Raw genomic sequence first — 12,255 nt, 5'->3', positions numbered from 1 at the left:
TAGACTAAATGTGACAGCGGACAACTGCTCTCTCACTCAGTGACACCTCTGCTGGCAGTAAGGGTTGTTGCTCCAGAAGCCACACATTAATCCAAATGACATCCTAGGTGGTTGCTGCAGGATGTTCTTGACCCCCAGCTGCATGACATCAACTAAATCAGTGCTGTTTCACATCAACTTTTATTATATATATATATATATATATATATATATATATATATATATATATATATATATATATATATATGTATGTTCCATATTTTCCTTGTATCACAAAACTGATATCAGTGGTTTTCAGCAGAGGTTGAGTTCTTATATTTTTTCTATATCCCTCCTGCGCTTCCGTAGCATGAGGGTAAAGATATCAGGAAACAGACACTAGCGGACCTGCTTCGTGTTGTTCTTCCCCATCTGAGCCGGTCATAAGCTTCTGATGCTCAGCTGAAGGAGAATTCAATACAGCAGGAACAACGTTCAGGCTCTACACGATCAGTTTCAACTGCTGCAACGGGACCTGCTGCCGGAATGAAATTTTCATATTCAATCTTCAGTGACCTCAGCAATCCAAAAAAAAACACTGAAGCTTTTCATGCACTACACATGCTGAAAGCAAATTAAATAAAAACAAACAAAAAAACCCATCAAAACTTATAGGGTGGCATGACTCAGATGTAGAGTGGCCATCTAGCAACCGAAGGGTCGCTGGTTCGATCCTCACGTCCCCCAAACCCCGAATTGCTCCTGATGGCCCTGCGACAGACTGGTGACCCGTCCAGGGTGAACCCCACCACTCGCCCAAATGTTAGCTGGGATAGGCTCCACCCCCCACCCCCCAGCAACCCTTCAGGGATAAGCAGTGTAGAAAATGGATGGATGGAACATCAAAACTTGTCTAATGAATCAGTTGTCAACAAATATGTAAGTCACGGATATAAGAGCACAACAGGATAAGTATTACTCCAGCTATACCACAAAGGGCCTATTTGATATTTGGTAAAAAATAAATAAATTAAAAAAAAGCTTCCCATTCACGTTTACTATCCACACAGCAGAGTGCTCTGGCAAGTATGCAATTAGCACGGTGAAAGTGACACATTCCAGTGACTTTACCGAAGTGCATGCAGCTCTCTGGGCAGCTGTGTTTAGCGTGTGGAAGCTACCCCACAATATCGAAGCAGATACGTCCTCAGATATGTCCTCTCGCTGACAGAGAGAGAGGACAGAGACGGATGAGTTCTCCGGCTGGAGAGGCCACCTAGCTACATTCTTTCAAAGGGATCAAAGCTTCACTGCCTTGTTTCTCTGCCTTCTGACCAAGAGTTGCCCGTTGAAACATTGAGCTGTAAGGTGAAAGGTCACCCTAATAGATCCACTCCATCTTCTTTTGCCTGCAAGATTTCCTCCATCAATGTCCATCATACACTTGTACTGTCTTTTCTCCCTTCTCTTTCTTGCCCTCTCCTTCTCTGACACTTTGGCCTATTGATCTGACTGATGGAGGGATCATTAGCTAATCCCTGCTGCCATGGCTATCAAACCTATGCATGGAGACCAGCTAGTAATCACTGTAAGCACACACTGGTGGCTCTCCAAGACATTGGTGTAATTCCCTTACAGCGTTCCACGATGTTCCATCTGGGATTTCCCTGTCAACAGAATTGATCATAACATTTATTTGACTGGTTTGATGACATTAAATAGAACTTCAGGACTCGGATGTTAAGAACCGGCATAGCATATTGAGACCTACAGAGACATGTGGAGCTAATCAATGGTTTTCATTAGTGGAGATAGTGGTATTGATGATAAGTGTGATATCTGCTCCTCAAAGCTGGCTGCTGACTCCACACCTCACAGCACAAACATAAATTCACTTGAGAACATTTTCTTAATCATTTTGTTGGCATTTTCTTTTAATATCACAATAACAATTACTTTGACCGCAATACTTGTGCAGCATTAATCTATTAGCCCTTGTTCTAAGGCCAGAATGCACGCAAACATGAAGCTTCTTTTTCTTCTTCTCCTGGATTAAAAGGCGCTGGCACCAAAATACCTACGTGGGGATAAAGCTGGGGGTATTGGGGAAAAGGACTTATGTGAAGTCACAACTTACATATTAAACGACAGCCAAAGTCATCATCTCTTGTCAGTGATTACTTATTACCTGTCTGTATGTATGTATGTATGTATATATGTATGTATGTATGTATGTATATATATATATATATATATATATATATATATATATATATATATATATATATATATAAATAATCAATAATGTCCAAAGATAGCTTCAATACTGTCAAAAATGATATTGGGATGATCAGACATCAAGCTCATCTAACCACCTCTCTGATATATATGACGGCAATGAGACTAAAAGGGTTTTCTCATCTGAAGGTCAAGCCATCAACGGTGTTGAAGCAAGATCCCGCCTCCAATCCGAGCCTGTTGTTTAGCCTTTAAATGCCATTTCAGGGGAATATCATCTCAAACCACCGTTTCACACAAGTGTCAGTGTCAAAACTAAAGCCCAGCAAGAGCTAATTATGCACCCCGAAACTAAAGACAAACATTTACTGTGCAATTGGTTATTGGGTGTAACCCAGATGAGTACTAAGGCTTGACAAGAACAAGTAAACTTACATATTGCAACAATAGAACAATGCTTCATCAGAGAAGAGAAAAGAACTTTTCCACAATGGGAAGATGTGAAATTTTCTGGCCGTACGATTCAAGTTCACCTTTGCATGTTCATGATTAATTTACAGTCACTATATCTGCAGTAACATGAAACTCTAGAAATCAGTAATTTACACAAATTCACTCCTTAAATCTGTGAAGGACATGATGTTGAGCGTATTTATGAACGTTTAAGTCTTAATACACCAGGATGTAGCCATAGGCTAATTTCCATCTGTAGTCCCTTGGCAGGCTGATGTTACAAAAGACAAAATATACACATTTACACAGAAAAAAAAACATAAAAACAATCCAGAACACACAATACAACAGTTGGTTACAAAAACACCCACCAATAAAATACATCACTGCCTTCAGCATGCTCTCTTTTCTCAAACAGAATAAAAATTGGAGAGTTCGGTGTCTCCCAACTGAATTCTTTAGCAGAAAGTATAGACCAGCTGTTAAGACAGTGCACCTGATGTCTGTCGTATTTACCACACCGACATTTCTGACAAAACTGACATTTCTGTCAGTTTAAAAGTCAGATGATAAATTGTACCACTGACACGCATGCTCAATCACACAGGCTTTTCCCACATTCTTTACAGAATAATTCCTTCGGTGTAGAAAGAAGTTGGGAAGGGGGTGGGTTACAGTGTGCTGTCATCGTATGAAGTCAACAAATGGAATGGATCCCAAAAAAAAATGGCGAAGCAGGGACAACAAAACAAGGAGCAGGCAAATCAAGCAATGGCTGTACACTCCCAAGAGAGCATCTGATTAGGGGAAAATGAGTGAAAACGCCTGTTGGAGTGGTCACTAATAATGTTCATGTTCTTGTTATAACAAATTACATGAACAATTTAAAACTGTTGCAGCTGCACCTCTTTCTGCTCAAATGACCATAATGAATAAGTTCCACGGAGCACAGGAAAAGGGGAAGTCCTCGGGTCACACCATTTATGTCTCAGTCACTTTCTCACTGAGGCATGTTAATGGCGCTCTCAAGGCGGTCTGGACACCTAGGGAAAGGGAGGTCACTCCGCCTCATCTCCTGCACTGATGGCTGAGCATACAAAAGGAATATGTCTGCAGGCTGTGCAACACTGTGCAGTGGCCTGGGGACAGTGGAAAAGCCCCTTGTGAAGACAGATAAGACCGTCAGCATCGCTCTTCATATGTAAAGGTCTTTCAACATAGATCTTTTTTGGGAGGGGGGAGATTGGGGTTTACTTCAATTCTTTTTTTTTTTTTTAAACTGTGTTTTTTTTTTATTTCTTGGTTTTACAGTGAAAACAGCTATCAGGCAACGGAAGAAATCATCTCCCGATCACGCTGTGCCAACAGACACATGTCAAAACTCCAAATGAAAACGGTAGACCTGTTGACTATCTTTCCAGTCACTGTGATTTTTAAGGTAAAAAGACCCAGCCACAGGAACTGTGTGTGTGTGTGTGTGTGTGTGTGTGTGTGTGTGTGTGTGTGTGTGTGTGTGTGTGTGTAATACCATCCTTGAACACAAGTCCTTGTAATAAAAAATAATAATAAAAAACTTTCTCTGAAGCGAGATTAGTTCACAGGTACACTTCTGTATGTGTCTGGGTTTGCTCACACTAAATGCTGTTCTTTCCTGTGTGACACCTGTGTACGTCCAATCACCTTGCTCCTACGTCCAGCCTCCTCTCTATCCCTTCCAACACCCCTCTTAGGTGTACGTTCTGACTCAGGCACTTGGCCTCACAGTCACATCCACAGACATGGTCAGTCCATGGGCTTCAATTTTCACCCCAGCATGTGGACGCGACACCCAGCAGCACTTTTCAATTAAACAGAGCGGAAGGCAAAGTTGGGTGTGATAACGACCTTTGCATCAAACCCTGCCTATCACTGTTGCACATAGGAGATTTCACTCAGTTCCATATTTCCTTTCGCCTAACTCAACTTCTTTCTGTCTGTCTGTATTTTTTCGATAAGAAAAAAAAAAGGCATCTTTGTAGATTTAGCCATCCTTTTACACCAAAGGCAAAAGGAGGAGAGGTGATGATGACAGGAAAGCAGAAGAACGGAATAAAAGTGGCAGAAACCCATTTAATTTGAGCGGAGAGTCAAGCAGAGCATTCAGTGTATTCACTACCTGCGAGCTGTGGCTTCTGCCTCCGGCCATCACGCTATAGTGGATTGTGTTGCATGTGTGAAGCTAAAGCTGGCACCATCTATCACAGCACTGCATGGTTTATTGAAGCAAATGGGGACTAGGACTGCCTCTGACTATTGATTCTCTCTCTCAGTCTCCCTCTCTCTCTCTCTCTCTTTCTCCCTCTCATTCTCTCTGTCACACACACACACACACACACGCAGATACAGTCCTGTCTGAATGACAGCCCAAAACACCACAGGGGGAGATCAAGGCAAAGTTCCCTTACAATCAATATGATTGTACGATACTAGCTTAATAGCACCTGTCTCCGATGTCATTGTGAGCTTTTCTTGCGGTTGCCATGGTATCATAATTCCTATAATCCACTCACTTGTACCTTTTCTCTGAAAAGCAGTCTTATTCAAGCTGTTTCATAAAAAAAAAAATGCAGCAAGTAAGTTACGGCTGCTGGGAGTGGAAGAACTAATCAAGCTGTTAGTCTTTAACAGAATACAAAATGTGGTGCAATTAGATGGCAGCAAGTAACATCTAGCCATGCACTTAGAGAACACTGACCACCACCGAGGCTTCAATTTAAAAAAAAAAAAAAAATAAATAATAATATATATATATATATATATTTTTTTTTTTTTACACACACACACACACACACACACATATTAGACAGATGTAACCCAAAACTGAACAAAAATGGGACACAAAAAATGTTCACTTGTACTGTATTGAGACTGCCATAACTTGATCTTGATTCTACAGTATACCATTCAAAGTCGCTAGTGATCACAAATCTGCTCTGCAGAAAAATAAATGGGCTACTTAAATGGGAACGGTATGTAGCCTGATTTTGTGTGTGCGCACGCACATGTGTGTGTTTGTGTGTGAGTGTATGACACTTTTGTTCTGCCGCATCTGTAAACTATCGTATCCAAAACTCCACATCTAGCCTTCATGATTCAGTAACTTACCAGGTCTAGATGCACTTGGCTTCAAGCTGTCAGTCAAGCCCTAGCGGCTGTGTACTTCCTGACCTTCAGCAGCTCTCCTCTAACCACAACTGTCATAACTCACATACCAAGCAGTATATCTGAACTCATCTGAAATAACATAGAGGAAGACAGTAAGCAGCTGCAGCTAGGATCTGTCCAACTTGCAAAAATCAACTGGGAAATGTTCAAGGTGATACAGACCGTGACGATCTGATTATGTGCCTCACTGTTTGTTTAAAAAGATAAATTCAGCTGCAATATCCTGACAAGACTAAATAGAAAGAAATGCGGTTTTAGGTCAATGTTAAACAGATTGGCTCCTTAAAATCTGCACACCTTCGTCATGATTTGTGAAAATCACTGCAGTTTTTGTGTAATCCTGCTGACGGATAAACAAATAGACGGACGGACAAGCATGAAAACAAACGGGGGGGAAACGTAACGCCCTTGGCAGAGGTAAAAAAAAAAAAATCAACAGATAAAACAAACAAAAACAATGCACTTAATTGAAGATTGACAAGAAAGACATGTCAGGAACACTGCTTTCAAAGTACAAGTAGAGACATTTGACCGAGGTCAACAAGCTCTTGTCTTTGCTGTGATGTTACTGAAAGATAACACTTGCCAGTGGTTAGTGAAGGGAGGACACAAACACTTTGCTTCAATGCATTTTTTTCTTCAAGTATACAAAAGCAATTGCCGTGCATCTAAGAGGAAACCAAAGCACAGTTTCTCGATCGCTCCAACGTCCCTTAAATGTCAAGAAAAAGGAGGCCCACATTTGGAAGGAGCAAGTTTCTGCATGTTAGTTCCCAGATTCTGAATTTTAGCTTAGCGCACTGCTGTTGTGTTGCTTCAATTAGTGTAAAATAAACTGACTCCATCAGAAATTTAAATAACTGAACTGTGTCAGCTAAAAAAGATGAAGACCTGTCAGAATATGGAGGCATGGGTTAATGAGGGCATGATTCAGAGTCTGCCTGAAGACAGAAGTGAAAAGAGAGGAACTGACATTTTTTCGCTATGAGACAAGCCAAGTCAAAGATCTAAGACTCCGCTGAGCTTTGGTTGTGATAACTTACTGTGTTAGCACCCACTCCACCCCCTTTCCTAAAACTTTTCCACTTGGATCATTTGACTCGCCAGGATGAGAGGAGTACTGGGTGCCCTTGAAGTTTCAGTGGCAAGAAACTTTTCCATCAGTGCTACTGCCACAGTTGCCGCTTTTGATCACAGGGGCATTCTGACAGGCCTTCATCAGAAAAGCCAGGAGAATAAATAACCAAACTGAGAAGAAAACCCAACCAATTTGAGAGGATTTTATTCAAAATGAGAGAAAAAACTATATGAAGGAGTAGAAAAACAGAAAAGGGGCAAAGGCAGTGTGAAAGTGTGTCAGGGGCAAGTCTTATTGAGCTGGAGGCTTAATTAACCACCAGATGCTTCTGACAGTGATTCTGATCTCCTATGATCGGTGGCATAGTGGCAGTGCCCTGTGTGTGTGTGTGTGTGTGTGTGTGTGGGGGGGGGGGGCATGAAGAGGTAACAGCTTATAAGTAGAGAACAGTGTGGAGGAAAGTGAAAGAGCTGGGAACAAGACATACTGTGTGAGACATGAAAAGATGAGATAAGATGCAGATACATTATTAGGGGATGGGTAGGTTAGACGGTGTGAATATACAGTATGTGCATGCACTCCATCGTCCCCTACAAACACCCCCTCCTTTGCTAGACTGATGCAGTCCCGTTCACCCTCTTGGTGTACGCATATGTGAAAGGTCTGTCGATGTGGAGATGACAGCAGTGACTGGTGGAGGATTGAATTGCCAATTCTAATTCAGCTGAGGAGCTGTGATCTTAGCCCGTTGATGTCAGCTGGGTAGATTGGGAATTGACCCGAGTGAAACCAGTCAGGAGTGGAGTGAAAGCAGAGGGATTGGGGATGACGTTTATCCCTAAGAGGTTTGAATAGTGTAATAGCGCACCTGGAAATGCAGTGCTATGGGGGGGGGGGGGGGGTGGGGTGGGGGCTTAAGGTAACCTAGCAGAGGCGTGTCAGAAGAACTTGAGACGATGTCAGTTTGCAGACAGCAGACAAATCACGGGGAACATATATCCTGTAAAATGAGGTTGGAAGATCAATCACTCTTTCTATCAAGGTGAACCGCCAGTTATTGTCGAAGACACTCACATTTCCAGAGGGTCCTTGTCTTACAAGAGAGAGACAAAATTCTGAGAGGGAGAGTAGAATAATATTGCATTTGTATTTAAGGTGACTGTGACTCACCCATGCATCCGATAACGTGAGTGCGTTGCGTGGAAATGCGATCAATGTCCTCAATGGTTTCATACAGCGAGTTAGAGATCCGGCGCTCATGGTGGTCCAGAGGGTCAAGAGGGCTGACAGGATGCTCAAACACAGGAGAGCTGCCAGAGGCTTCCTAAAGACACCAGAAGAGGTGGAAAGACATTAACAAATGCGCACAATGCAAAAATTACAGTCGTCTTACAATATCTTCCTCTCCGTAAAGGCCCACTCTGTATGATCGCGTGTGACTGTGCTGCTGTAAATGTCAGTGGTGATCACGGTAACATGGTGATGTGTTGTCTCTACTGTTCACAATTTTAGTTGCAGACATGCAGAGGTGGGGCAAAAATATCGATACTGCAATGAAAAATACGACTGAGAATAATTCATGAAGATTATTCATAGAGGATTACTGTAACTTCAGTGGCTTTGTCACAAACAGCAACAATAATTTTGATCAGTTTGTTGGTTGATTTGACATAATTCCATGACTTCTCCAGATTTTCAAGTTACATGTTGGTTTCGTTGGTGGACTGCCCTCACCGTTTATATTTCTTATCTCATAGTATGAGTTTAAATATCGGTCATGGTACTGTGTAGACCCTAATGTGATTTCATCAATACTCCACAAACATTTTGGTGGTGATTTAGCATCCATCTCAGTTTATGTGGCCATTTTCTGCCTCAACAATGTGAAACAGCTAGGCCGACAGGGAGCTGTCTCTAACAATGAACCGTAGTTAATGGACCACTGACTTCGCAATGTGGTCAATGTAATCACACGGCTGGTTATTGAGCACGTTGCACACTGTTTGCATGTGTCAGTTTTGACAGAGGTTAATGTTTTTTGTTGTTTTTCTGTGCATCTTTACCCAGATACCGTTTCCGCTCATTGGACACCGTTATAGGAAATAGTGTATCAATTGTAGTATTTCAAGGATAGAGGCACAGAAGCTAAAGGGAGGAAAAATCAAATCCACGTGCAGAAAGCTAGAGAATTTAGCTTGGCTTTATTTCCCACAATGTCTCATAGAAGCCTGTAGGCAGCAATGCACTAGAGAAGAACTCCCTGTAGAAGACCTATTACAGATAACTCCCTCACAGCCAGATAGTCTTGCTCAGTTCAACTCTGTACCTCAAGCATGCTATAAACCAGGAGGCCCTAGCTAATATTGATGTCTCACAACACTCTGCTGGCTCCCGGCCAAGAGAGAGGGGAATAATGGATCAGACAACAGCAGCAGGAAAACAGGAGATCAGGTTGAACATGACGGAAGTTGAAGAAGCGGGGGTGGTAGGGAGTGTGGTAAACAATTGGAAGAAATAACAAGTAAAAGCAAGACACTTTTGATGTATGTGAGCTAAGACCCCAGTTTAGCATAAGTGCTGCCATGTCACCTCCTTTAGGGAGTAGCATGCCCTGGGAGAAGCATGCCAGGCAGGAGCTACTCACTGGTTAACATAAATGAGAGGTTTAGTGAGGTTGAGAGAGCAGGACATTATAAGGACGGTTAATAGGAGTGAGGAGAGAGGAGTGTGTGTATTTGTGTGTGTGTGTGGGTCAATGTGTACGTGCACGAAACGGGGGGGGGGGGGTCTAGATCAACGCAATTACAATTAGAGCAAAAAGCGTATCCCTGGATGATTTAGAATGAATTTGTCAAAGTGAATATTAATATGACTCCCTTCTCATTCTTTCACTCCAACCCTCAAGATCAGTTTCACCTCTGGTAGAGAAATGTCACGAGCTGAAAAGAATAAGATGGGTTAAAGTAAGAGTGGAAGAGAGAGAGAGAGAGAGAGAGAGAGAGAGAGAGAGAGAGAGCAGCCAAGGATAAATTGATATGAAAACTATGTATAGAATGTGTCAAGAGGAAGGAGGAAGGTAAAAAAAAAAAAACAACAACATCTAAGTCACTGTCTCCCTCTCTGAGCTCATTCTGAGCGTATTAATGGCTTCTATTGCAAATAGACTTTGGAATCAACTTTACACAGAGCTAAAATTGCAGCAATTTAATTTTTGTTTATCTAGTCATAATTGAGTCTGATTCTATGCATGCTAATGCTTCATCCCGCTGACAGTGTTTACTGACTTGTGAATGTTTACTGACTGGCAGAAGTTTACATGAAAAGCTGCGATGTGTTCAGGTAAAATTTGCATTCTCTGTTGTTACCTGATACTTCATTGCCAGAGGAGTGATTCAACATGAAAGTATCTGCTGATGCCCATGAACAGACTAATTTCAATTTGATGATTCTGAAACAGAGGCATTAGGTTAACAAGATGAGCCGAACAAAACCGTGCCCATTAGCATAAGCGTCAACTTGCTACAAGTGATTCAACAGACAAAAGGGAGATTGCTTTGCACTATCGCTATATTTAATCAACTGCTGATTTAATCCCTAAACAACAACAAAAGCAAATTGATCAGGGAGATTATTTGTCCAAAACTCGAAGTGTTCCTTTAAACTGCTCAGTGTCTTTGATGGGATTTTAGTCCATTCTCCCCATCAAGTCATCATGTGTTTAATCTGCCCTAATCTAGTCATTTATGAAGTGGATTACCATATTTACTGAGGCAGGAGGTGATGTGATTTCAGTTGAGCCCCGTCACGATCAGTTGCTGTCAAGAACCAACTGGACCCGCCGAGTGTGTCTGTGTTTGTGTCTTCAAGATAACAATTTTATTTCTCCATGTGTGAGCGTCAAGCGTAGTAAGCGCAGACATAGGCACAAATGTGCTTTGCCTGCGCATCAGCATCTCTCTGACCTTGAATTCTCAGTGAGAAGGAACATGTTGACAGGGCTAGTCTTACACTGTCAGCTAAGGCTAATAATATTGACAATCCTGTCCTTATATCCTGCTCTCAGCCTGTTACCATAGCCATAATTCAGTTGACTTCCACCATAATGCCATAATTATAATCCTTAAACTGCTTCATTTTGCCCCAGGCACAGGCCATCTTCCCAGTGGCCAAATACCCAACTTTCATTAGTTTCAATCTTCCATCACTTAGCAAAAAACTTACATTTCACCGAATGGTCACAGACACACACAGAGGACATCAACACAACAGCAGTGAATGTGAGAATTAATCTCCTGATGTTGCTGTCTCCTCACGTAAAGACACATTCACTGTCTTGCATGTATACTTTTGGTATTACAAAATGAGACCGCGCCAATAAATTAATTGCATCAAATCATGTTATGTAAGTGGATATCAAAATATTTAAACTTAGTATATCGCTAAATGATATTAGGAATGTGTTTCTCTCACTGTTGGCTCACAAGTTCAACCCTAATGCCAGTGATAACAGGTAAATCTTTTTTGTGTTTTTTTTTTTTTTACAACGCAGTCTCACCCCCATTCATCAAAGAACGACGTTTGGTTGAGTCCCCGTGTCCGCAGGGAAGACAGCAAATCAGTTACCATCGCATGCTGTCAAAAGGGGATTTTCAATGCAAATAAGACGTTGTCATAGCGATAACCAGTCCCTAACCCTAATCCTAACCCTAACCCAAACCACTACCCTTGGTTTGGTTTCCTCTACAAGGAGCACAGAGACAGAGTTAAAGAGGACCTACACCTGAGGCAACTGGGCCCTGGATTTTCTGGGTCTGAATTTCTGACATCCCTCTCGTCCTCTCATAGCGCTGTTATGTTTACCAGTAAATTGAATATTTAAAAATGCAATTAACTAAATTACCTTTTACACATAGTTTGTGAAAATATCAACAAAGTATTCTTCCATTTTATCTTCATCGCATGCCTTGGTGGTTGCAACCTGTCTCCCCAGGAAAATGATCCTATCATCTTAGCCAAGTTCATTCAGCCCCACATAAAACTTTAAAGTGAACATCACGTGTTGACTACCATTGGAGGGAAGCGTTGCGTGTTTGAATGAGTGTATATCTTCACATACTCATGTGTATGCGGCTGAACTACACATTGGTTTTCAGACACTAGAGTACTCATTTCACCTCTGCAGTCCTCCATTGCCAAAACGGCCCACTCAACCACCAGATTCAATATATTATTCTCTCAATTGGTCCTATTGAGTTTCCCCTGCCGGTCCTAAATGAGTTAGTCCTCAGAGACTTGGCTGGGAA

The 12,255-nt window shown here is 41.8% G+C and overlaps 1 protein-coding gene across 7 annotated transcripts in view; it reads right to left on the bottom strand.

Moving 5' to 3' along the window:
• LOC147241878 (partitioning defective 3 homolog) overlaps nt 1-12,255 on the bottom strand; it is a 390,131-nt gene that overhangs the window by 133,791 nt on the left and 244,085 nt on the right. For all 7 annotated transcript variants that reach the window (XM_086192266.1, XM_086192265.1, XM_086192260.1 and 4 more), the window contains one exon: nt 8,123-8,276. In XM_086192266.1, coding sequence (XP_086048392.1) covers nt 8,123-8,276 — 154 coding nt within the window. The remainder of the gene's footprint in view (nt 1-8,122; nt 8,277-12,255) is intronic.

Source organism: Aulostomus chinensis, chromosome 21 (assembly GCF_037954235.1).
Source record: "Aulostomus chinensis isolate RoL2024-O1b breed Wild chromosome 21, RoL_Achi_v1.0, whole genome shotgun sequence".
In the NCBI taxonomy this organism is placed as follows: Eukaryota; Metazoa; Chordata; class Actinopteri; order Syngnathiformes; family Aulostomidae; genus Aulostomus; species Aulostomus chinensis.
The sequence above is the reverse complement of the archived record's forward strand: the minus strand, read 5'-3'. Positions and strand labels throughout refer to the sequence as shown.